The sequence below is a fragment of the Corapipo altera genome, unplaced genomic scaffold (assembly GCF_003945725.1).
Source record: "Corapipo altera isolate COAL_440 unplaced genomic scaffold, ASM394572v1 45, whole genome shotgun sequence".
Taxonomy (NCBI): domain Eukaryota; kingdom Metazoa; phylum Chordata; class Aves; order Passeriformes; family Pipridae; genus Corapipo; species Corapipo altera.
Genome location: NW_020884877.1, coordinates 279,036 through 304,839, shown reverse-complemented (window position 1 = coordinate 304,839; position 25,804 = coordinate 279,036). Strand labels below are relative to the sequence as shown.

Sequence of the window (25,804 nt, the reverse complement as noted above, 5' to 3'; positions counted from 1 at the left end):
ATACTGAGACAGATCAATCACAGGCAACACAACAGCCAGATTCAGAGGATTCCAAAAATTGAGGTCAGACTCAGTAACTCTTAGACAGATGCCCAAGAGAGAGACACATACACACAGAGAGGCAAATTTTAACTGTGCAAAACTAAAAATGTCACTTGCAGTGATGGGTTGGATGTGTTTTGGCAAGAACTGTTACTTCCTCCCCCATTACCACCCCGTGCCTCTGCATTAGTGTTGGCATAAGGTGCCTTAGTCTTGGTGGCCTGACTCTAACCTTTCCCTTAACACGCAGCCCTCCGATTTCCCTGCAAATGGGTGTCCTGCTGCTTTGCTGTGCCCTGAAGGGACTATTGCAGAATACCTCTCCCTAGGAGAAGCCCATTTTGTGGCTAAATCCCAGCTCCTGGGTCAGTCAGGTGCTGGAGACCTTTCTCAGGTGAGGTGTACCAGGGACGTGGTGATGGATGGCTGCCTGGGAAACACAACCCCTGAAACAGCGCTCTGCTGTGCATGAGCTGGTTGTTGCAGCTGCTGGAGATTTATGGACTCTGACATGAAGGCTGAGAAGCCAAAGATTTTCCTAGGTTACACTGTTGGACTTGCACCAGGGAAAATAAAATCCCTGTAAATCCACTCGAACCCACAGTTTGGCTTAGTTATCTCCATCAACCTCGGCTTCCTGCGCATTTTCTTCTCAGCTGTTTGGAGTCAGTAAGCCACTACAATGATTAAATGATTCACGTTATTGACAATTATGTGTGACAGAGTGGTATTTAAAAACCCTTCCTGATACAACACCCCACTGCAATTAAAATTTGCAAGTAGACTAACACAGCAAAGAAGACTGAATGTGGTGGTGAATGACAATCTTCATTTCATGATCAAATTCTCAATCAAACACCAAAAATCTAAACATCTGGCTTCACAAGGCATTGAGCACATCCAGCTAGTAAATACTACTGTGAAGTGGCAATACATGCTTTGGTCCCTTCTTCACTACTATCACTTCTATCACTACAGGTTTCTCCTTCAAAAAGAGAAAAATTATTCAAAATATATCTTAAGTATCCTAAGATGGTTTACACTGCATTCATTAAATGTGGACTTAGCCAATGTGTGAGTGTGCAATGCACAAGTTTCCAGAGAGCTAGGAATTCATGCAGGAAGGCAAGCAGTTCTAGGGACTTTTCTGCTGCTCAAGTACAAAGATGCCAGGAGATAGTCTATATTCAAACAAAAGCTGTATGTATTGACAGTAAGTCCCTGCACCAGAGATCTTGCCATCTGATCAGATAGTGAGAAAAAAGCAGGGGAGGAGGAAATGAGGCCACAAAGTGGTGGCTGAAGCAAATTTTACCCAGATCAAGAGTAATCTTGTTCCCTTGGCAAGTGTGTGTCCCCAGTCCTGCTGCCTGCCCTAGACCTCATACTGCCTCATTTTGTCTTGTTCTGCTGTTTAACCACTTGCCTCAAAAAGCAATGTGAAAATACACTACTATAATGCCCACTGATGGCCAGTAGTGGCTTCCTGCCTCCTCTCACCTGTTAGCTGCAAACTTCATTAAATGCTCAGATCTCTCTCTGAGCATCACTCAGAACCTGAGCTTGAGAGAGCCTGAGAAGAGCATTCCTCTCCTCCCTTTCTATGGATAGGAAATTTCTCTTCATCTTGTAAAGCTATTCCCACTTCTGTGCATGTATGAGGGGATTTGTCCATATTGTGTGAAAAATTCGTGGCAAAGATGATAAATGCACTCGATCCTCCCCTGGCTCACATCAACCCCTAAGAATTGCAGCATCTTACCTCTCTTGCTTATTTGCTGAGCATAAAGTTGGGTTACAGCACATAGACAAGGCCTTGTTATTATCCCCAGTCATCAACAGTATGTTCACCTGAAACCTCACACAGGATTTCTTCTACCTTTGGCTTTCAAATTTTGGCTATCCACAAGAAAAGATTTTAAATCTAAACTCATCGACTTTTAACAGAGATCTCCACTTCCAGCACAGTTGCTTATGAAATGACTATAGGGTCCAAGAGCCTTAAAATTCTTCAGCTGCTGAGAAATTATGCATAGCATCACCAAATGCTGTCAACAGCTAAAAAACACTGCTAGAAAGATCTCTTTAGCATGCATGAATGGATGCATCAAGGGCAGTTGTGTCTGTACAAGAGAAATTCTTTCACTGTGCATTTGGGGTTTAAAGTGGGAACTCTGCACGGAGAGAATTAGTATTTACTTCTAAAACAGGAAACTTGCTTTGCATATTTCATTTTGACACAGTCACACTTGTCTTTTATTTCTGCAAATAACAAGCTGCATCCCAAAAAACTCAAATAGCTTACAAATAGACAAAGTCCCAGTGAGAATCTAGTGAGACATGACTAGGCAAGGATGAATAAATGCTGACGCTGAATTGTGGTGCTCCCGGTGAGACTGAGCAATGCATTATTCTGCAAATAGTATGTGGTTTCAAGAAGGTGGTGTTACTTGTGAGCAGTACCAGAATCCATCCTTCATGCACTCACAAATACACGACAGCTGGGCAGTCTCCTACTCCCTCCTAGCCCAGAGGAGCTGAGCAGCTGGTCTACACCAGTCTGTTCTCTCATCCCTAGAGAGACGATCCTGTCCCATTGACCAAGATGGACAAAGGCACTGTTATGCCTTTCCTGAAGCCTTCTCAGAGTCCTGCCCAGGATCCTGGGTAAGGATACAAGCTGTGCAAGCCTAGGTGAAGATGCAGCCCTTACTGTGAAGAGCTAGTGCCCTTCCAAAGCACATGCTCCCTCATGCCAACTCCCCCAAGCCTCTGCACACACTTGGCTCCACCTAATGTTTCCCTCTGGAGAAATATCCTGTGGTGTGCAGAGCCCCGTGTTCTGCAGCAGGGCATCAAGGTGCATTACCTGCGGTCTCCCTGTCCCCTGCCGACAGCTCCCCGTTGATCCCGTTCTCTTTGGTCTGAGCATACGTCCCCAGCTGCTCGTGGCCGCCCAGTCTCAGCTCCTCATCCTCTCGATAGGGAAATCCATTGGCACTTCTGACCAGTCCAGCACCTGAACCACCCTGATCCTTAATTTCAGGTGAATGTGGGTGTGAAGAAGCCTCTGTTAGCTGACCTGAAGTCCAGTGCGGTGCCTTGGCTTCGTCCTTCCTATCCTCTGCCATGGTTCCTTGCCTTCACCGCTTGGCCTGTAATGACATGAGCAGGAGAGATCAGCTCCAGGGGGGTGACCAGCAGGCAGGGACCAGGTGCAACACAGTCATGTTACTAGCAGTGCTCCTGGTAAATTCGTGTCCTGCAGATAAGGGAGAGTTTAAATGCAGAAGTGACTCTGTGTGTTTGTCCAAGTCAATAGTGAAATAATTTAAGCCCAAAAGAAACCACCAGCAGTAAAAATTATGGATCAAGTCCACCCTGACTCTCGTATGCCTTGCAATTATTAGCCCCAGTTTCTCAAGGGCTGTCGTTAATCTGGTCTGAACTCATTAATTACAGTCAAACGTCGACCCACTTAACAAGAAGTGAATCTGTCATCACAGTGCAACGATACCTTCCTGGGGCAATGAAGGGAAGAACACTGCAACTGCTAAAAGAAGTGAAGCTGGTGTTGCAGTTGCAGAGGGCGGGTGCTCGTCAAGCACAGAAGGACAAGGCAACGTGTCCTCTGCAGCACGAGCAATCTGCCACTTCCCAGGACAGAAGCCACGTTGAGAACATGCACTGGGTTCCTGAATATATGTGCTGATTGACCCTGTTTACATCCCCTCTTACTTGCTGTTTTGTGAACATTCACACTCACTCCCTTTTTGTGGGGAACGGTTTTTTCTCACATAAGCATTTGCATTCTCTTATGACTATCAGTATTTATACACAAACAAAACTAATCATTATTTGCTGCTTCACATATATTTCATTCCTGTTCATTAGCTCTCATTTATCCAAGCCAGGAAAAGAAGTCACTGCACAAGCGACAGGCTTTGGATACTCCTCGCAGATAAACGTAGCAATAGCTCCTCAATATGCAAACCTAGTAAGGCAATAAATCCATCTGTGTTTTGATGATAAGATAACCTCTGCGGAGGACAGGAAGGCTTGCCCTGAGCTAGCTACTTCAAAGTGAAAACCAGCATGCCTTTTCCAAAAGCACTTGCTACCTCTCTTTTTCCTGGGAGAAGAAAAACACATAAAAGAAATCAGCTGAACGCAGTCAACCAGCCACGTTATCGCAGAGGCTGAGCAGTCTAGAAAAGAAGGTACAAACTGGATACTGCACATATTCTGCAGACATTTATCCACAAAGTCGGGTCAGTTTGCAGAAAACCTCTGAACATAAGAAAAAGCTATTGTTATTTGCCAGAGAATCATTCACAAGTGATAACTCAAACCTTTCTGATCAGGTATTGTTATTTAATAATAATGGCTTCCAAAGCTACTTTAACTTTAAAAAAACCCCAAAACAAAACACGGTGAATCACAAAAATTAGATGTCATTCACAATATGCGACTCAAACTGTAGTTCCATACCAAAAAGGACTAAATTCTTTTGCCTCCTGGTGAGATCATATTGTTTCGGGAAGCATAGCTTTGCCTGCTCTCACCCTGGCCCAGCCCCATTCCCTGGGAATAACTACCTGCATTAGGACTGCAGAAGCAGGTGAAACTTGCTCTGAGCTGTAATGAAAACAGTGGGCCAAGCAGTATCACAAAGCAAGGAGACATGGCTCAATCAATCACAGAAAGAGTAAACATGCTCCACACCCCTTTGCCTTCCCCACATCCTTTATCCCAATGGGACATTCATCAGTGAGATATTCCGCATGTACAGCCAGAGCCTTAAAGCAGCCATCTAACATCATACCAGGAAAGCTGATGGTGTTATTATGAAGGACAGAGTCTGAGCTGAGCAAATACCCTCTCCTACGTACCCTCTGCATCTAGGTCTGTTTACTACATGACACTAGAGAATATTTGCTGATCAGAGCCTTCCCAAAACATGAGGCCATGGGACAAATGTCTCCCTTTGACTAGGAATGAGTAGCACACATCCAAAGCCACCAACATCTGGGATCTGAGGACAGAACAGAGCCTGTTCTGGGAAAAAAAATGAGACATTCTCATTTATGTCCCTTGAGGAAGCTCAGGGGAAAAAAAAAAAAACAAACACACAAAAAAACCCAAAACCCAAACAAACAAAAAACCCAAGCCCTAACTCAAAGCTTCCCTCACCAACCCAAGTGTGATTGACAGCAAGCCCCAGGAGCAGGATAAACCTGCCCATCAGCTTCAGCAGTTCTGTCCCTGGGTCACCCATGAGAGGAGCCCAGAGCTGCAGCAGGGACAGGGAGCATTATGCAAGAGCCAAGTGTGGGGAATGTTGTTCTGAAAATCACTGGGGCAAATGTAACGGTTATATCCCACCACCACAGTTTGGAGGCTATTATCCCTGAAGTACCCTTCCTGGTTCCAGGCAGACACTCCCTGATTGACTTGAAGCTCTTGAGGAAGGATATTCACATCCTCACAATGGACTGTGCCACAGAAGTCCCCTGTGAAAGTAACAGAAGTGCTTTTATCTTTAAAAATAAATACAGTGGGCAGACTTCAATGGGAACTGTGTGTATCTGGAGGCAGAATTTGGCTCAGTATTTATAATAGATGGTTAGAGTGAAACATGGATGAATTCATTCTTGACTCCCTGTTATTCATCAAGTGCTCTCAGAGTTTATAATGGTAGTAGAGACACAGCGAGTGAGTCACACACTGCATCTTTGTACTCAACAACTTAGCAGTGACTATCTGCTGTATGGCCTGATTCATCCACAGCTCGTGTCCAAATCCAGAATACATGGGTGTGCTTTGCACCATTCAGGTGAGGGGTTTTCTGTCATTTCATTAGCTTACCATGGAATGAAATTAATTTGATAATTTAAATATCGATACAGAAACACCAAGAGTGGACAGATAATATAGCAGAATTTAAATAGTGAGAGGTATGCAATAAGTAACCTGGAATAGTTTGGACAATCTACAGAAACACTGTACTTCATGGAAGCTATAAGTTCCTCTTTCTACTATGATTTTCTTACTCTTTGCATAAACTGCAATGAAGGCTTTAAAAAAAAAATCAGAAAAGAAGGGACATTCAGTCCTCTAAAATGTCATGTTGCTTAGTTAAAATGAATTTGTACCTTTATGAGCATTTCTTCCCTACCCTTTACAGCAGATCCTCATTATCAGGGAATACAGAGCAGCAGTCTCACCAGTATGTTTGCCTGTCACCTCAGCTGGCTGAGGCAGGTGCTGGACCACAGCAGGAAGGGTAGCAGAGCTCACAGGCAGCACCAGCCTTGCCTGCACCCACACCCCAGCACAGTCCCTTACTCCAAAGCCATCCTCGCCACACCGTGCCAGTATGTCCCAGGGCAGGATGTGTTGGGCACATGGCATGGGACTGTGGTAACACTCCCCCCTCAGGATGCTCCTCACCTTGAAGCCTGATCAAAGTCAGCTGTGCAAATCAGTAGGAGTGGGGTGGGAAATGCCCCCTCCTTCCAGAGGGATCGAGCAGGTGCTGTTGAGCACCACAAACCACACAGTGACACCGACCCACATCTGTGGGCCATGAACAGCCCTTCCCAAAAGGCTTTCCTCGTCCAGATTGACATGGAGGAGGCACCCTGGCCATTCCCTGTCCAGACAGGTCATGCTCTACTGGCATCAGCAGCGATGAGATACCTCACTGTTAAGTTCATGTACCTGTAACTCAGGCAGTGCACTGAGGGGACAGCACTTTGGATCCGAAACTGGACATCTTGGCTTCTGAACTAATAACCTGGAGCAGAAATAATGGTAAAAATTAATCCCCTCAGCTTTTTCAGCCATTTGGGAACTGTACAGAGACAGAAATTACTTAACTTAGAATTAACACAGAGGGACAAACCTCGGGAGGGATATGTGATCCAACTTTTTCAGACACCCTCCACATATTTATTAATCCATAAGCTCTTTAATGTGACACCAGGTCCCGCTGCTGTGGCTGGGTTGAACCAAGCCTGAATGCTTTGAACTCCATGCACAGCAAATCACCCACAGTAATACAGCTTTAGGCCATATATGCAAAACCCAAGATAATGCTGATTTATACGTCCTGTCATGCTAGCTGTCCTCCTGTGTATTTCAGAGGTACATCTTGCAGAATAATCTTAACATTATATTAACATTGCCTTTGCATATAACGAATTAATTTTCTACAAATTCCACTTTTTAAGACAACAGGCCAATACTGAGGGATTTTGCAAATAGCCCGCCCTCCTGCTTCAAGCCATGTTTTTTACCTGCTATTGTATCTGTGAGCCCTCTTCCATGGAAATGAGGCTATTTGATTTCAGGGAAGCTAATTCATGAACTAAGAGAAACAGCCACCTGGACACACAGAGGAAGAGCTACAATTCCAGTTCAGGGGAAAGATGAACACTGGAGGTTCCTGAAGGGAGGGACAACATAACATACTCCTCAAAAAAGAAAAACAAACGCTGGTAGGGGGCATGGCCAGATCCTGAGCTCAGTGGGAAGGAGAGGGGAGGAGAGCGGATCTGGCCCCTGTATGGCTTCAGGACCAAATCTTGCTTCCCCAGAGGACTATTGAGCTCAGATGCCCCATAGCACTGACACAGTTTCCCTGTTCCCAAGTCGAGAGCCAGGAGAGGGAGGGGATTGCTCCATGGATGCAGGCTGGGGTGCAGATGCGTCACTAGCAAGACCTCAATTACCCAGGGCTTCCAAAACTCCTCAGTGAGACAGCCTAAAGAGATTTTTTAAAAAAATAAATTTGAGAAATTCAGAGAGTTTCTTTCAGAGAAAAGAAAATCAGGAGGTGAAGTGTTCATAAATTTTTGAATTTAAGAAGAAATCAAGATGTCTTCAAAATGAGTTACACTATACACAAATAGGGTGCAATCTAACTTATACTGCTAAATAACACAACCAAGAAAACTTGATGTCCACCAACTGGCAAAATGGGATAATGGATCTGAATATTAAATATCATGCACTATGGATTAAAAGGTCCTAAGGGAATCTGCCAGTAAATTTAACTTACTGACAACTTTTAGAAGAGCCCAGGAAAGCCGGTAGGCATGGAGGCTGGAATAGAAACAAGAAGAGACAGCAGGTGGGAAATCTCGATGGAAAAATTCCAATAACCTCCTGCCACCATCAAAACGCTCAGCCAGTAGTATGGAGTACCCAAAACCTACCAGTGCTATTTTCTTCATGGACTCTCCACATATTAACCAAACATGAAGGCTAATTTCAGATGCTATGAGCACATAGAGAGCCTTCCAAACACATTTCATTCCTTCATTTCAGCTAACTTGCATCTTCTCTCACATTAATGAGATTATTTCCAGATGTGAGCAGTGTGCTTCACACTGATCAAAAAGCTTGACAGAACAGAGCATGGATAGGGAGAAAGTCTGCTGGTATCTGACAGGGACCATGTTAGCTTCCCTCTTAGAATGCTCAGTCATGGTCCAGAAGCCACAATGAAAGTTACACTTGATACTAAATGTCTAAGTGCTGTAATTCTAGTAATATGGTGTATTATTAGGAAGAACTATACATTCTCTCCATGGGAGCCACTTCACCTCTCAAGCCTCATAAAGGATGAACAAGTTTCTCTGATGCTTTATAACAAATATGATTTATTTCTTCCTTGCCCACTGCTTGAGTTATTAGCTTGCTGCTAGATCCCTCTTTCTTGACAATATAAGCAAGACTAACTATCCCCTTTAAATACTACCTTGTATTCATTAAAAATGCAGGCAGCGTTCATCTCCTTGCACTTGTGTTCATGTTTGGTGGGTTTTAAAGGCTTTTCCATTTCCACACTGCAAACAGTTAGTCAATAGCCACATATTCTTTGTGGACAATCCTTTTGATTGTACCTTGGATTATGAAATGGATGAAAAACAATAGATGGTGCCTGGACCAGAGGCTGAACAAAGGAGGCTCACTGTGGGAAGGCAAAGAAAATTTACTACAATCTGCATCCCTGCCAGATCCGAGAACAAGGGATGGCTGCAGCCTTGGGAGCAATGGATCAGACCTGCAGCACTGGCACAGCAGAGATGAGTCCTCCAATCCTTCCTGCATAGTGTCCAGCCCTCTGACAGCAGAGACTTTAAGCCCTCATGGAGTTCCATGTGACTGGGCTGGGCACCAGCGGAGGCAGAAGGGTGGAAAGGGTCACCCTGCTGCAGAAGCCGCACAGCTCCTGATGAGGGGGAATGCTTTCACTGGGAGAAGTGTGAATCTCACCAAGACTCCTGCTCTGTGCCGAGTTACAAACCCTGCTCAGCCAGCTAGAGCACCTGGGTGCTGGACAAGAGGAATGAGATGCAGCACCCAGTGCATTTCCGTTGGTAGGAGGCACGTTCATTCCACTGCAAAACACAGAACAGGTACGAGAATGAACCTTTCAGTTGTTACTCCTTCCCCCCTGGGGAAGGTGTTCATTTTTCTGGGCTGCTGAAAAGCAGGGCACACCTGAGCTGACCTGCCATTGGATGCTCCCCTCCAAGAGACGTGGTTGCCCAGCATGGAGGGCTGTTCTCACTCCCATGCCCAGGGATCACATCAACTTGCTCAAACCCCAGAAATGTTAAACTGGGGGCCTTTCTCTCTTGCAATGGCAAAATCATGGCCCTGGCAGCTTCTGACTGAAAAATCCCAATAAAACTCTCTACTGTAGAGCTCACTTCTAGCTAAAAAGAATCCCTGTACACCTCGCCCTGCTCCAACACCACCCCTTTTTGTCAAACTGTTTCTATCCCCAAAGCTGCATTTTTACACCATTTACTGGCCATCAAGCACCCTCACCCCACCCCCCCCCCATCCATCATAATCATAACTGCTTCCCGCAGGAGAAGGGAAAGGCATTTTAGCCAGTGAAGGAGTTGGTAACCATAACAACAGCACCATGACAACTCTAAGTGATGTCTGAACACATGAAATAAGGCAAAAACTTGTTACCAATAAATTTGGTCCACAATAAGGATGGCAAAAGCATTAAAGAAGCTGTAACAGTCAGTGCAGGTGCCCACAGAAAGAGACATGACTGTCTCTGGATAAAATCGCACACAGTCTTTCTGCACATTTTAAGATGAGGCATCATGACAGCCTCATCTTCCGATCAGTAAAGAGAGAAGGCAGTTCCTGCTCAATCCTATCTGAGATCTCTCCTGCCTCGGGGAGCTAGAGGGGCTGAAGGATGGAAGGAGTGCAGCCAGGAAGCCAGGACATTTCGTGGCAGCTTCCAAATTTCTCAGTAGAGCCTTTTGTTCCCACAGGACTCACTGAAACAAGCCCTGAACAAGAAGAGGGTTGCTCCCAGGGGAGCACCTCAGAGTCAGACACACTGCATTGATTTTTCCATCAAGCACAATTTCAAATGGGCACTGTGAGCCCCCCTCATGCACTTCAGAGAAGGGATTGCAGCTGGCAAGCTTGTCTGAAATAGGAGGCTCCGCTGCCATCAGCAGACATCTAAATGACCCGTGCCAAGGCCCTGGCTTCAATCCTGACAAAGATTCACCAACACTTGTGGCTATATCAGCTTTTTAACCCCCAATGCATAAGGCACATAAAAAACCACCATGAACAAACAGAGAAAGTTATTTGGAATGTGATCAGACTGGCAAATGTTAAAAACTGTGGCCCTCTTGGGGCTTTTAAGGGGGAATTTTGCAGGATTGCTCAGGGAGGGCACAGTAAGCGATGGATCTTTCCCCATTCAAATACTTCATCACCGTCTGCACAGCTTTCCTCTCCTAACCCCCTTGCCTTTCAAATCACTGCAATAATCTAACTGGAAATTAAACCTTTCTACATGGTAAACTTTGGAGATTTTCAAGTCTATAATGAAATAAACACTCAACAACTCAGTCCTTATTTGTACTTTCACAGTCTGTTTTTTTGGTACCAAAGTAATTATAAAAGATTTGCCTCACTTATTAAAAATAATAAATAATTTTTCAAAAAGCTAAGAAGAACAGAGGAAACCTTCAGCTTAAAGAGATGATCTTGAAGGGTAAAGGAGAGCACCCAGGAAACCTGACTCTAAAAGAAGAAACTTTTTTTATTTCGTATTTCCCTCTTACCACAGTCACTTCAAACCTTGCCAAAAAGATGGCTGAAGATCCATGACAGCACCACAGCTGAGCTGGAGGATAGGCTACATAAGACAAGGGTGCTCAAAATACTACTTAAGGTGGAAAAGTCTCCATCAGTCAGGGAAGAAATATAGAACACAATATAGTCATTGCAGACTACGAGGAAAAAAGGCAGAACTACTGGAAATACAAATATGTCACACTAAAAGCACTGTCAATGCTGCCAATGTTTCATGAGTTTGGCCAGCTGAAACCTTGTCAGAAACAAACCTTGGCTGGCAAACAAAAACAAACATTGAATGCTCGGTCCCCCTCCCTGCTGCCACTTCAATTATAATTTTTAGTGCTTATAAGCAGCTGTGACAAAGTCATCTCCTGCTTATTTATTGCACAGGTACAGAAGGTGATGACAGCACATGACACAGTTTATGATCTTCTAATTCTCAGACTCATATCTTCAAGCCTGCTGTTTGAAGAAGTGCCAGCCAAACTGTATGTTTGCCACAGCTGTTGCAAAGGGGTCACACAGCCATGTGCTTGTTTTGCTCTGAAGTCACACTGATCAGCACCTGTCTTTGGACAGGGTCTGGTAAAGAGAACCCATGAAAAGGCTGCAGAGATATTTTGCAGGGTTTTTTTTCCCCCACGCTGACCTTGCTAAGACACATTGATTTGATGTTGCATCTCTTTTCTCAGGAGAATCCATAAAGGGTGACAGTTCACATTAGTAGTGAGGAATTAATTAATTATGCTAATATGTTACTTGCATATTCTCCATGTAGGACAGGGCTTTGCTCTTGTAAACTGCAGTAGAGCCACTCTGCCTGGACCATCCAGCAGAGGTGCTACAAACTTGTTTGGTTAAGCAAAAACTCACACAACAAAATCTCACTTATCCAAAGTAAGCACTTTAACTACACTGGTGTGTCTTTCCCTTCTCTGCATACATGAATTACTTTCACATCCCTTATTTCTTCCAGTTTCACTGAGATCTCATCTAGCATGACACATTTACACATGATCTTAGCTTTATTCAGTGAGCTTTTAATTAGAAAAAAAATGCTGCCTCTACAAATGCATCTGCATTTTTTAATTTTTTTCAAATGTCTTACCTACCTTTGGAAATTAATTCAATCCCTGCTACACCATCATCTTACCCAGATCCTATCTTTGGGATCATGTCAGCTACTACAATTGGTAAAAAGCATGTCCTGGGCTAATTTCTGGCAGATTCTTTCCTATAAATAAATGCAGGAGAATCAGCCTACAGCAAAAATATGGAATACAGCTCTCTGCACCCTCTCCAGGGAGGGCCACAAACCAACATAAAAACAGGCAGCTCAGGAACTCCAGGGATAGACTTCCTGATACAGCTGTAATCCTATCTTAATTCTCTTAATTCTGTCCTTCCACATGCTGAAGTAAAGGAACAAAGTCAATTATTCCACAACTGAACAAGCACCATAAGGATGCTCATGCTAAAATGAAGTATGGAGATGGTAACAGGAAGGGATCTTCAAGGCCATGTGCTGCTCCAGCTTGTCTAGGTAAAACTTCTTGTACCCATGAAAAAAGTTTCCTCCCCGGATCAAGGGCAGGAGGTTATTCCTTTGCTGAGTGTTTTTAGCTCCACTTCATAACACGCAGACACACCAGGCAACCATGCCAGGCACACAGCAGAAGCATCTTACTGTCTAGCAGAAGCATTGTTTATTCATGCTGAAAAAGAGCATCAGACAGAAGAAAGCTTGTGCCGAGGTCCCTCCACCCAGACTCACTTCAGCACCTTTGACTCTCGGTTTCACGGTCAGGAAACCTTAGAGCAGGTTCCCAAGAGCCTCTGACAGCCAAGAGGAGTCAGTGCTTTCAGATGCAACACAAAACTTCAAACTGTAAATAAATAAATACTAATAAGGAGACAAAGGACTGGAAAAGCGATTGGGAAAGAGGTTATTTGCAAACACAGGCTGCTTCTGTATTTACAGCAAACTTGGCGTAGATTAGCTAGTGCTAGAACTTTCTTTCCTAGGGAATGCCTGAGCAGTGACTGTTGGGCTGCAAAACCTTGGGCAGAAGCGGTGGGATTATTTCATCCCTTCATAGTATTTTCTAATCAACGATGTTATAAATAAAGGACTTCTTCTAAATTAAATATACCCTTATGCTTGTATGACTTAAAAATATGCTGTCCACTCACACTGAGCAACCCACTTGTATGACCCATGACTGTATATCCAGGCAAATAAAATAACCCCTCCCTCTCTAGAAATGAGAATATCCAGAAATCTTTTGTGTTCTAAATGCTCTAGACAGTAAAATCACAATATTTGGGATATAATTTTATCATGTCGTAGCTTCACCCTGCCAAATCTTTACTCAGCCAACCTACAAGAGAAAACAAAGCAGGCAACCACTCCTCCAGACTGTTCAGGCATAGGGACAGGAGGGCAGGGAAGACAGAATCGATGGAACCTGAAGCCACAGGAGCCAGTTTTCCACCCCTTGCTTTCAGAGGAAGATTTTCCTTCAAAAGGGTTTCAATGCAGTTCTTGGGATGTGCACTGAAATAGAAAGAGGAATTTACATGCCCCATCTTGTATTTTAACTATAGTGACATTTTAAAGTTTAAATTTTAATTCCTTGGGTTTTTGAATTAAGAAAATTAAGGTACCTGAAGTGTGAGGAGGAATCAACTCATTGAGTCATTCAGCCTTTCTGAAATCTTAATTGCAGGACTTGTTGTCACAGCAAAGACCTATTTTAGAGACTCGTTTCATTCCCAAGCTCCCATGAGTGCATCCAACTACCGGATTCTTGTTACAGGTCGGGTTTAACCTTGTTCTGCTGTCATCCCTTTTCTTCCCACCCTGTGCCAAGGGGCTGACGTTACGTATGTGAAGTCAGTGGCATTCTTCTTGGATAAAATGAAGAGTGAGTTTGTGGGAAGAGTGGAACAAGCCCAGGGCCAAGGAGTAGGGAAGGGTAAGAAAGTTGCATTGGATGAAGAAAGTGCATGTCAAGAATGATAAGATGTGACTGATGAACAAATTCAGTAACTGAGGAAAAGTCTGGGAAAAACCCAAGCCACGGGGCAGAGTGTGTGTCATTTCAGTACAGAGAGACAACCAGGGGGAAGGAGGGAAGCGAGGATTTGCCATCTTCAATCAAACCATCCAGTGTAGACTCCTGCCACAAGCAGTGGCCAGCACAGGCTGCTCCACATGCAGAGGCGAGAAGCTCTACAGACCTTCAGTCTCACATCAGCATGTTCTCAATGCACAGTCTGTACCCGGTGACACAGAGCTCATGATTTCCAAGGCAGCCAGGTGCCTACATGCCTGTGAGGATCCAGATCATCATGCTTTCCAGTAGTAGCACTGCATACAGAAGATACCCCCAAGATGCCTTTCTGGACAAGGGAAGCAACCTGTGTCCTTCCATGGACTGCCATCAGAAATTTCCATTAAACGGACAAGACACAAAAAGCACAACAGGCACAACAGGTCATGCAGAGTATTGATGGACACAGAGAATTCACACGTGTTCGGGTGCTTCTGATGTCTTTTTTGAGAGGTACCCAGGATCCAACTTATGATTCATCTTGAATTCCTCTGTACTTTTGCAACAGCAAAACAGTCTTTCAACAGCACTAATGCTGATGTTGGTTGGTTTACGATGCCTGAAAGCATTAATTATTAATAACAAACGAAGTAAAGTAGACCTGGAAAAGGTGCAGAGAGCTCAAAGAGGATGATAAAAGATTTGGAGAAGCTTCTGTGCGAGGAATGACTAGACATGCTAAGGCTCTTCCTCCTGGGAAAGAAGGGAATGGGATATATGTTTATAAAAATACATGCAGGTGTGCAGGGAGAAGATAAACGGAGAAAACAAATAATCCCTCTCCCCACAAAGAGCTACAGTGTATCAAACAGACCTCGCTGGTGGCAGGCTCCCTGCAAGTAATTAGTGGTTCTTCCCACTGTAGGGAATTACACAGTGCAGGAGGTGGTGGTATGATAGAAGTTTACCTAGCTTCAAAAGCCAACCACTGAATTTTTCTTTCATTAATTTTCCCATGGTTTCTCGATCTGAGAGCCTTTTCGGGAAAAGCAATGTTTTTACCACATAAATAATATGCATATATAACGTGGATTAGAGGTCTTAGATGCTATTTTAATATTGACTTTAAATAATTGTGTGGTTTGCTGTCATTCATTTTTAAAGGAAACCATTTTCCATCAAGTGTGATGGAATGTCACATCCCCACTCTGAGCATCACAATGTTTAACAAACTCTAATGAAAATACACTGTATGACATAGACTGTACTGCCCTGTGATGAAAAGCACCTATCATTCAGCCAGACTAGCAAATGAAACAGCTTTGCTGGTCTGATGAGTTTCTAACTGAAAGACTTTACATCCCAGACACGTGCTGTTCCATATCCTTCTGCTGATGCAGCGAGGACAGGCTGTGTAAACCACACCTCACCACTTGCATGGGGCTGGTTCACCACAGGAAGAAAGGGGGTGCCCATTTTCAACTGTTCTGTGGAATCAACCTGATCACCTCAAGCTAAAAATTTGGTGACACTGAGCTGATGATTAGGTGGGGGACATCAACAGGAAGATCAGCTGAGAAAGGTGTTCTGGGGTAGGGATGATGCTGAAGAGGAAAAGCACAGGAGCAGCAAGGAAGACAGATGGCCCTTCCAGAAGGACCTGGTTATGTATCCAGAGCTGCCACTTGTAGGAAGTCTGAGGAGATAGTGTATGTAAATGTTTTATAGATGAGATGCTCAAAGCTGTAACAGCATAAGCAAAGTCTTGTATGTTTTCTTTTTCATTTAGGGCAAGCAGCCTGAAACATATGCCCCACCACTGACCTCGACTGACCCAGAGGGGCTGTCTCTGATTGAAAAGATGATTCATTCACTCTGCTAGAAGGGTTGACTGAATAGGCAGTATTCAGACTGCAGAACACTTATCACTTGGGAATTCCCTCAAAATTTAGGTCTGACATGACTGGGTCAGTAACCACGCGCTTTTGTTCCTAACTCCTTGAACAGCAATGTCTCCTTGCATCCTTCAGTGGTTCCCACAAATCAGGTCGATTTTTATGGCTTGCTAATTATTACTGCTAGACTTCTGCCAGGCTTCAGGATGAAAAGTAGTATATTGCTGAAAGCTCAGGGTACAAAACTTACAGAATAAATCACTGTCTATCTGGCAGCAACAAAATCCAGCCATGGGAGCCACCTAAATATACACATCTGGATAGTGCTGAACTGTGGCAGGAAATCTGCAGTATATGAGAAAACTGTGGTTTAAACATGTTTCAAAATGGCTTTTTGTAGTCTCTTTGCTAACTCATGCTTTCTTCTTCCCACCACCCCCTGTGAAGGACTATTGTCTCCCATGCAGGAATATCCTGGGAAGATGTCCTAAGGTCCTTTTAACCCCTTCCTATTGGTTGTTAACCCCTTCCTGCAACCTGTAATTGGTTACTCTGTGAATCCTCCTAGGCCTATAAATGTAACCCCTCCAACAATAAACTCCCTCTTGCCTCCTCTCTCCACGCCGGTGTGCTGTCTCTGTGCCTGCCATGGGGCCACGTGGGTGGAGAGAGGGGAGAGCACCTCTCTCCTCCAGGCTCAGGACCTGAAGAAACCCCTGGTGCTGGAGTCCCCCCCCATCCACTTAAGCCGTCGGAAATGGTTCCTCAGATGGAAATGGAACTAGAACTGGGCCGCCCCACACCATGGGGGGAAAGACTGAACTTTACTTGTTTAAGAATGGAAAGTTTTGTTCTGTATTTGTTGACAGAGCATACTGAAGATTGCCAAAAATACAAAAAGAGAAAAAGAAGTAACTGTCACAAATCAGATTTTGTCTAGAGGTGTGGCAACATCTATCACACATACATTAAGGTTGCAAGGTTACACCTCAGGAGTTTGGCTGTGAAAGAAATGAGAGATGACTGCATAATCCTAACTGGGTCTCCATCTGCATATGTACTAAGCTACTGCCTCTCTCCACAAACATATTTTGTTCTTCCCATTCTCCCTGCCTAGATTATCCCAGTCTCTACTGCATCAGCTGCCCAGTCCAGCCCTTGCCCCTGTGGGCTTCAGTCCCTCACCCAGGGCCTGTCCATGTTTGCTGTCCAGACTACAGCTTTCACCACTTCAGACTTTGCAGGTTTTATCTTCCTTGTACCAAGGTCCACTTCTAGGTCCTCTCCTGCAGTTTGCATCCCAAGCAGTAGCTTCCTCATTCCCATTCCTCCATCAACTTCCAGTTTTCTTTCCTGGCCTTCTCTCTCATCCAGTCCCTCTCTACAACTTGCCTCCATCTCACTGCTTTCCCATCCCCACCTTTCCCCCATGCATTTTTTTATCAGATTTGTCTCTTCTGCCCCTGACTCCCTGCTTCCACAAGTTCTAGTTCGTATTTTCTAACTTTGGTTGCCTCTGCATTTGAAAGCGTGGACTTCCTTCTCCTCTCCCAGAGACTATAAGCAAAGGAGAGGGAAATAATTCTTTTTTTCCCCCCCACTCACAGAGATATGGTATGACATGTTTTGGGCTGGTCAGGCTCAGGGAGGTTGGAAGCTGCAGAGGCTCCAGCAAGTCTCTCCTGACAACACACTTTCAAAAGATATGTTGTTCCCGTCTCAACATCAAGGTCACCAAAGAATTTCACAGACAAGATCTTGAGTTAAAACAGCAAACCTGGCTTCCTCAAGCCAGGGAAGGCAGCCTTGCTCCAGGAAAAGCTTGGGCCAACACATACACATAAGAGCACAACCTGAGCCTGACTGCCAGAGAGGAAAATTGCAGCCTAAGCCACAAAAAGTTTGGCAAAGCATTAATAGAAACAGGGTCTAATAAAGGAAAGTATCAAGCTACCTTAGCTGGCAGCCTCACCTATAAGATCCTGACCAGAAAATGGGTGACTGGATGTGCATGCTATGCTGAGACATGCACCAGCAGGCAGGATTGCTGTATCCATAGTGATGGTAAGTACTGCAGGTCTAATGGTCTGATTTAAAGTACAAGGTGTAAAAAGACCTGCAAAAACTTTTCTAGAGGCAGACAAGTCTTCTTTGTATCCCCTGAAAGAAAGTACAGGTTCAGTCAGGGAAAACCATAACAGCTTCCAACAAAGGCACCTCAAAGGCTTTGCTATACCCTCTTCATCAGCAGAGAGCTGCCTGCCACTCAAATCCGGGCTCTATTCCTGGCCAAACTCCTGCTGCTGCTGGAGACAGAGTTTTCACTTCGGAAGGCTTTCTGCCTAAAAGATAACTCTTTCTCAAAGGCAGTTTCAATTCTTTCTCTCTCTCCCCTCCTCATAGCAAGAGAAATTTTCAGCCTCTCTCTCTGATATGTGAGAGGAGAGAGATAATGTTTTACAGAAATGCTACAGGGCTGCTGTGGCCTGGGAGAGTCGGGGGGGGGCGGCACTGATAATGCCCAGGAGCAAACAGGAGGTTTGCCTTTCCCTCAGGCCTGGTACTGCCCGGCAGTGCTGAGAAGTTTGTAAGTTTTAATGTCTTTGCCTTCAAAATAAACCCCTTTTTGAACCCTTTCCACTGCCTTGGCATTCATGGGGAAGATACCTGCGTGTGTTCTACCTTACAACGATGTGGAACAAAATAGTCCCTACATCAAATGTTGGGCACCCCTGTAGAACTGTGAAGAATGTACCCATGCAGAAACAGTAGCATACAAACTGTCCCCGTACCAGTGTGTCCTCCTTCAGTCTCACTCCTCTTTTTTCCCCTCCACAAGAAAATGAGAAGTGCCTTGGCATCCAGGCCATGTCCTGCATCACACCAACCTCTGAAACACCTGTAAGGACAGTGCCAAATCCTCACAGATGAAAACACTGGTTCAGACATTGAGAATTCCTGAACAGTTCATGGATTGTCAAAGTTTCCTCCCATTGCACACCCAATTTCTGAACTGCATTAGGCTAGGCTGGCATTTGGGGGCATTTTTCCAGGGTACAGTATTGAGGTATTTTCCAGCATCACTGGGTAGGTACCCTGCATATGCACTGTCAAGAACAAAGAAATTATGAAAAACACTTTTTTTTTTTTTAACACAGTACTTGCATATTATAAAAGGAAGGACTCTGCTGCTGTCCTTTTAGCTGTTTCCAGTTTGAATCACTTTTCATGAGGAAGGCTGCAGCACAAACTAGAAGAATGAAATCCTACAAGCTCCTTTTCCTGAAGCACTGCTGGGATCAAACCCTGCTGTATGCATACCAATCGGCAGAGATTTTCAGACAGGATTTACTCTGGTGCTTTGTCAGTGTTTTCTGTGAATATTAAAAAAGTCAAGAGATTTTTCTTGCAGCAAATTTTTGCAGTCCTCAACACATTTCAATTTTCTTCAAATTTCTGAGCAGTTTAGAGGGCTTTACTTGTGAAGTGGGTATTGTTAACATCAGGCTAATAAAGACTACAATATCCATATCATTATTTGTGACATAAATCCCACGATCAAGCACAGAAAATTACCATTTAAAAGATATGGCTGATGTTTCAAACATCACCTATTCAAATGATATGCTGCTTTGAAGAAGGCATTGCACTTCATTTTGGTGTTCAGCTTCCAAGGAGCATTGCTCATAACCACTTGCAGCTTCTGAAATATGGGAGGTATTCTTCCCTGTACCAGAGCAAGAAATTACTACTGAGACATGTTTTTAAACAGAAGGTTTCTTTCTATCAATACTAAATGAACTCAAAGGTGACAGGAAGTTACTGTATAATCAGTTCTCTCCATATAGCTAATGCTTCATTGCTGTCTTTTTTCCCAATTGGGTATGAAACCCAATGTGGCTCTATTTTCTTTGGCTTGTGACATTCTACTGCTTTCTCTTCTGGTTTACCTGTTCAAAATCCCAAGAGTTCTTAATGTGAAAGATTTCCAAAGTCAACAAGGAAACTTATGAACACTGAACAATGCTCTCTTTATCATGCCAGATCAATCTCCTGCAGCCAGAAAGGTGCGGAACGAGCTCACAGTCTTCTGCTCAGATTCCCAGACCAGTTCTAAGTCAGTGGTATCAAAAACGGTCAGGGAAAATACTCTGCATGGCACTAAAACAATTCTCACTCCACCTTTTCTTCAAAATCTTGATAAAAAAATTCATTGCAACTTAATTCCCAACATTTATTTTTCCATTTCAGGAACTGTCAAACAAGGAAGACACAAGATCATAAAAACAGGGGCAGCAGCAAAGCCCAGTGCTGTAGCTATGCTAGGAAATACATTAAGGTTCCTGGATTATCCCAACTCTGCAAATCATTGTGAAGTGTTTATGCAAGGTTAAATTAGATAGGAAACGGTGCAAATGGACTTTTATACACTAAAAAAATAACCAGTCTCTTGGCAGGAAAAAGTCTAAGCACCCAACATGTTCTTGAGAAGGAGGAAGAGCAGAGCAGTGCAGCCTTGCTGCAAAGCAGATCAATACCTGTGTGGAAAGCCAGAGAGAAAAGGAGAGCTTTCTTCCCCGTAGCCAAGATGCCTCTGTCCTTCCCCAACCCCTAAGTGCAGCATTCTGTCTTACTGGCAATCCTACTTTCATGACTTTTCTGAAGGTATGGGCTTGGTCCTGCTGACCGAGCCAGGCATGTCTATGCTGGTAGATCACCAATGTACAGCTCCTGAGACAATGCTGTAGTTCTTCAGCAGGTAAGCTACTCAAGGATATTTGGGGTGGGGTGTTACAGTGTTCAATCCTTCACTGTTCATATCCTGTAAGCAGGCTGTAGTAAAAAAAAACCCAAACAAATCACTGGAACTTCATGTATCTAAGAGCTGGAAATATCCAGTACATTTTCTCATTGCAAATCAATTTTTTTCTCAGCAGCTGAGTGAGCTGTATCTTACATTTTCTGGCACCCCCAGAATTACCAACCTGCATTCCCTCGGTCACTGCCTATCTGCAGGACTGCAAATACATGGCAGTATAAATCCATTAAGTGCAATACAGCATCAAACACAACTGAACATGACACGAGGCAAAGCACCAGCCACAATCAACTGATTCCCATGAGTTAGTATGTCTTAGCCATGTGGTGTTTACAAGATCAACCCATTAACAGAAGGTGAAGCATTCAATTCAGATCCTTCACAATTTCATTTTAACCCCTTCTTCCTGCTTTTCTCTGCAAATCTTCCTCCATGCAGAAATACAGGATAAATCCACAGAGCACTCCGCAGTTCCTCATACATTTTCATGTGTGTTTTGATGGGGGTTCACGTTTGCAATGGTGAATCAAAACGTCAGTCAAAAAAACTGACTCCCTCAGGAATTACAAACATGACACAACTGTGACGCCAGAATACATCTAAAAGAATGAAATAGCAATATAAGGAGTACATTATACATTACTTTAATTGCACCCTCTTTACAGAAAGGACAACAACAGAACCTGGTAAAAAGATGATGAACATTTTCTGCATTTAGCAACACCTCCTTCCATTTTACTTCCTTGTCATCTCTGCACCAGAAACCCTGAAATAACCAGCATCACTGCAGTTGTAATGACTTGAACACCCACCTCAAGCACATACAGAAAAAAGCCTAATTTTGTAGGCTTTGGTGCTTTTACATTAAGTTTGTTACCATGAGAACTTGATTAAAATGCCACCCACAAGCTTGCAGAAGGGGGGAAAAACAACAACAAAGCCAAAAAAAATCTACTTTTAATCAGTGGTAGTACACTTGCTGCATTGCAGCATTTTCACAAGCTCCACAACCTTCTGCAGTAAGAGGCAGCAGAGATGCCCAGTTAGATATATTTTGCTGAATACTTTATTCTGGAAAAAATTTAGCTGACAGTACAATTGTTGCCCAGTACTATTACACAATATTCCATTCAAGGAAGATAAAGCACACATACATGTCCTGCACCATGTTACAAGGCTTGTTTCGAAAACCAGAGAATTACATGTATGTGCAAGGTGGGGGCTCCTGAGAGCCACTCAGGACAAGAATTTTTTTGGTGGTATCTGAGATAAGGCTATGAAACACTGCTTTTTCCCCCCTCCATCTTATCAATTTGCTAGCTTTATAAATTTACACTGATTTTTATGTATATATATTTCTAGAAGCTCAAATGTTAGCACTGTATCATCTAGGTTTCTTGTCTTTTTTTTTTTATCTTTTAATTTACAGTCTGATCTTTGGATTAATGGCCATGGACACTGCATTACTGCAGTCTGACTAGGATCCAGAGTTTGCAGAACAGGCAGACCAAGCCTGCAGCCACTTCAAAGCAGGTAATTAGCACTGTGGCTGAATTAAAAGCCAGTAACAAACCACACAAAACAGCTTGTTCAGCAGTGTACATGTTAAATGCTACAGTTGATGCAGACTAGGAATGCCATGCAGCCAGTGGTGGGCCACAAAAAGGGAAGAGGCCCACACCTCTAATCAGAACAACTTACTAGCTACTTACTCAAGGAGTCATGTCACACAGCTCTCTTAGAACAGACATATCTACTCCTCCACAGAAGGGAAACAATTGTAATTAAGAGACTGGCTAGACTGTATCCCATCCCAGGTGAGAACAGTGAACTTCCCCATGAAAGATCAATCTCCCTCTCGAAGGCACTGCCTGTGCCAAAGCATGAGGCATCCTTAGACTTCAAATCCATCAGCCCCAAGGGGAAATATCTATCAGCCAGAGAGAGAGATGGCAGGACTGTGCCAGAAACCCTGGCTACTATCTTCTCAAGAGGGAAACGTAAACTAGGTTGAAAGAAGGGGAAAAAAACAGACCTTTGATATAACTTCAGTAGAGCAGGCAGGTCTCCCAGTTCTTCACCTACATCTTTACACGACATTAGCAGCTGGTCTCTCCATTCTGAACGTGTGCACAATGTGTGCGCTTCAGCTATACGAGTTAAGCATTGCAGATGATAAAGGATTCCGCTAGAGGAGGGGACAAATCCATGAACCAGAAGCAGCGGACACCATGAAAGATGGTGATGTCCCGCCTGAATTGCACAGGCTGGATTGGGAAATGGTACTACCTATGCTGGGGGAGGCACAAACCTCTTTCAATGACACCAGAGGCGCTCTCAGAGCCATGCAAAAAAATACAAGTGTACTTGTTTGAACTTGGCTCAATGAGATATGTGGGAAGAGGGCTGAGGTGGGACGTACAGAGCAACCAGAATTACAGCAGCCATGGCTGAGCCCTATAGAACCAGCTTCCACACCTAGGGCCCACAATGCTGTGGATGTGCCAGTCTAGGCCAGCAGGAGCAGCTCAGACAGCCTCTTGGTTCTTTTGGCATAATTTAATACAATTATAGAAAAAATAATAATAGAAAAAACTATAGGAAAAAACGCATCGTTTTCTATTTTTCCCCCCTCCTTTCCTTCTCTCTTTCTTTCTGCTAATGGCAGCGAATCTGGGATCATGCTCCCAAAGAGAGGAAGAGGAATGCTTACAATCATCCAAACCTCCCAGCGACTAAGAACAAAACTTTTCTGTGTTTAAGAAAAAGCTTGGCTTACCCTTCATAGACATAGACTTTCCAGGAGATTAATAACATTAGAAATTATAAGACACTTTAAATAGATTTCCCTGTTGGCTGCTGAGACTGTGACTGCCTCACCTCTTCGCTGGATTATTGTTAATTTATTATTTGCTGGCAATTTATCTTCTTCTATTAGGCATTAGCTGCATAGAATTTGCTAAAATTGACCAAGGGATGAAGAATTTCACACACTCATGTAAGTGCCTTCAAGATTATCTCACTCAAAAAGAGGTTTTCTTCCTCCTACAACTGTGGTGTAATGCAGATATTCCTAAATCACAAGAGTCTTCTGAAAGGCAGAACAGTTTTATGGTTAAGTCACTGAGGTTCAAGACCAGAATTAGTCCAGGTCCCTGCTGTTCACCTGTCACCATGACCTTGAACTTATGAATAAATGAGCCCGTACCTCAGTTCTCCCAGCTGTAAAACATGGATTATAATATTCATCCTGTCTATAACTTGCCTATTTATGCCAAAAACCCTCCAGGGCAAGGGCTGTCTCTTCCCATATGTGCAAGGATGCTCTGGCTTCCAACCAAAACCTCTGCTTCCAGATTTCAGAAAGTTTTGCCCAGGAAAGGACATTTATCAGAGACAGCATCCGCCTGGAGGCAGCACAACAAACTTTAAGTCACAAAAGAAGACCCAAAAGGAGTCACTGGCCAATGACATCAGAGCCTGAGTGACTTCCAGAGCACACTGAGAAAGCAGAGGCACCTGGGACATGTGTGCTTGACAGCTCTGGGGAACAGAGGCAGCCCTGAGCTCAGGCTGTCTAACAGCTCTGGTACTTGCATGCCTAGAGCTCAGCTCAGACCCCCAGTGCTGCTGAAAGGGACCTTGAGCTCTTAAAAACTCTCGATGGTAAGCCAGGACTACCAAGAATATCCACAGTTTAAAATATGGGGTGAAGTCTCTGATGAAGGTTGCAGCCCACAAACTACATTAAGGAGTCCCTGCTGTTGTTGTGAGCAGAAAAACAAATGAAAATGCAGATTCTTATTTCAACTCCATAGGGCTGTTGGCCTGACCAACTGGGTTGTATCTAAATTACTTAAGTCCTTCACAGAATCTCCATAACACTTCCTACATCATTCCTCCAGGGATCTATATAAAACTTGCTGCATTTCTTCTTCTGATGGATGCTCATTTCTAAAAATACTTTTACCAAGAACTGCCTTTGGTAGGAATTAAAAATGTGACACAACATAGTGCCAAAATTCATTTCAGAAAACATAAATCACAAGGTATGTACCAAATTGCCAATACCAAGCTGACTCCACAACTACATAACAGGTCCTTAAAATTTCTCCCTGACATTGAACCAGTATTGTAAACACTCTGCTTTGATTCTGCCGTGTTACCTCAGCTGAAGACATGTGAAAGTACAAGCAACTCAAAAACATTTGGTCCCTAATTGTCTCATTCTGTTTGTGCTCTGGCTTCCTGTCTCTGCCTGTCTGCTGTGTCTGTCCATATCCATAACTGTGAATCAAACTGGCCAATTTCTATCATGTCTGACAGAAGATTCTAAGCTCCCACCTATCACCTCAGGAAATCCACAGATGGGTAAAGGAGAGAGAGGATAAGTGCTTCTATGAAGGGAAATACAAGAAGGGCTCATGCTGTGTTTCTCCTGTCTGCCAGTGTCCTAGTGGTCTAATCAGTGGATGTGGAGCTCACATGCAGCCATAGCATATGCTCTTTCTTGCCCAATTAACTCTAAGCAAAGACAGAGGATAAAACAGGTGTTGGTGAACCTGCAGAGAATGGGAAGTCACTGCAGAGAAGACGTAGAAAGTTGCTGAGAAAATGCTACGTGGAACTCAAAGTCAGGAGATCCCAATGGTCCAAGGAGTAAATGGAGATAATTTAGTGAAGAATCAGAAGAATAACGCAGAGAAGGAAAGCCGGGGATGCAGGAAAGAACCAAGTGCTGTGGTTCTGAAAGATCACAGGAGAGAGTGTGGATCTTCCACGGGGAACCAAGGGGATGAGAAAACCAGTGGTACATGGTACCATAGGAAGGGAATACAGGGAAAGTTAGG

General features: G+C 43.8%; 1 protein-coding gene across 36 annotated transcripts in view; it reads right to left on the bottom strand.

The window, feature by feature from the left end:
- The window catches only part of MAP2 (microtubule associated protein 2), a 216,624-nt gene that overhangs the window by 66,861 nt on the left and 123,959 nt on the right, over positions 1 to 25,804 (bottom strand). For all 36 annotated transcript variants that reach the window (XM_027637526.1, XM_027637544.1, XM_027637545.1 and 33 more), the window contains one exon: positions 2,912 to 3,197. In XM_027637526.1, the coding sequence (XP_027493327.1) occupies positions 2,912 to 3,173 (262 nt within the window). In that variant the 5' untranslated portion in view covers positions 3,174 to 3,197. The remainder of the gene's footprint in view (positions 1 to 2,911; positions 3,198 to 25,804) is intronic.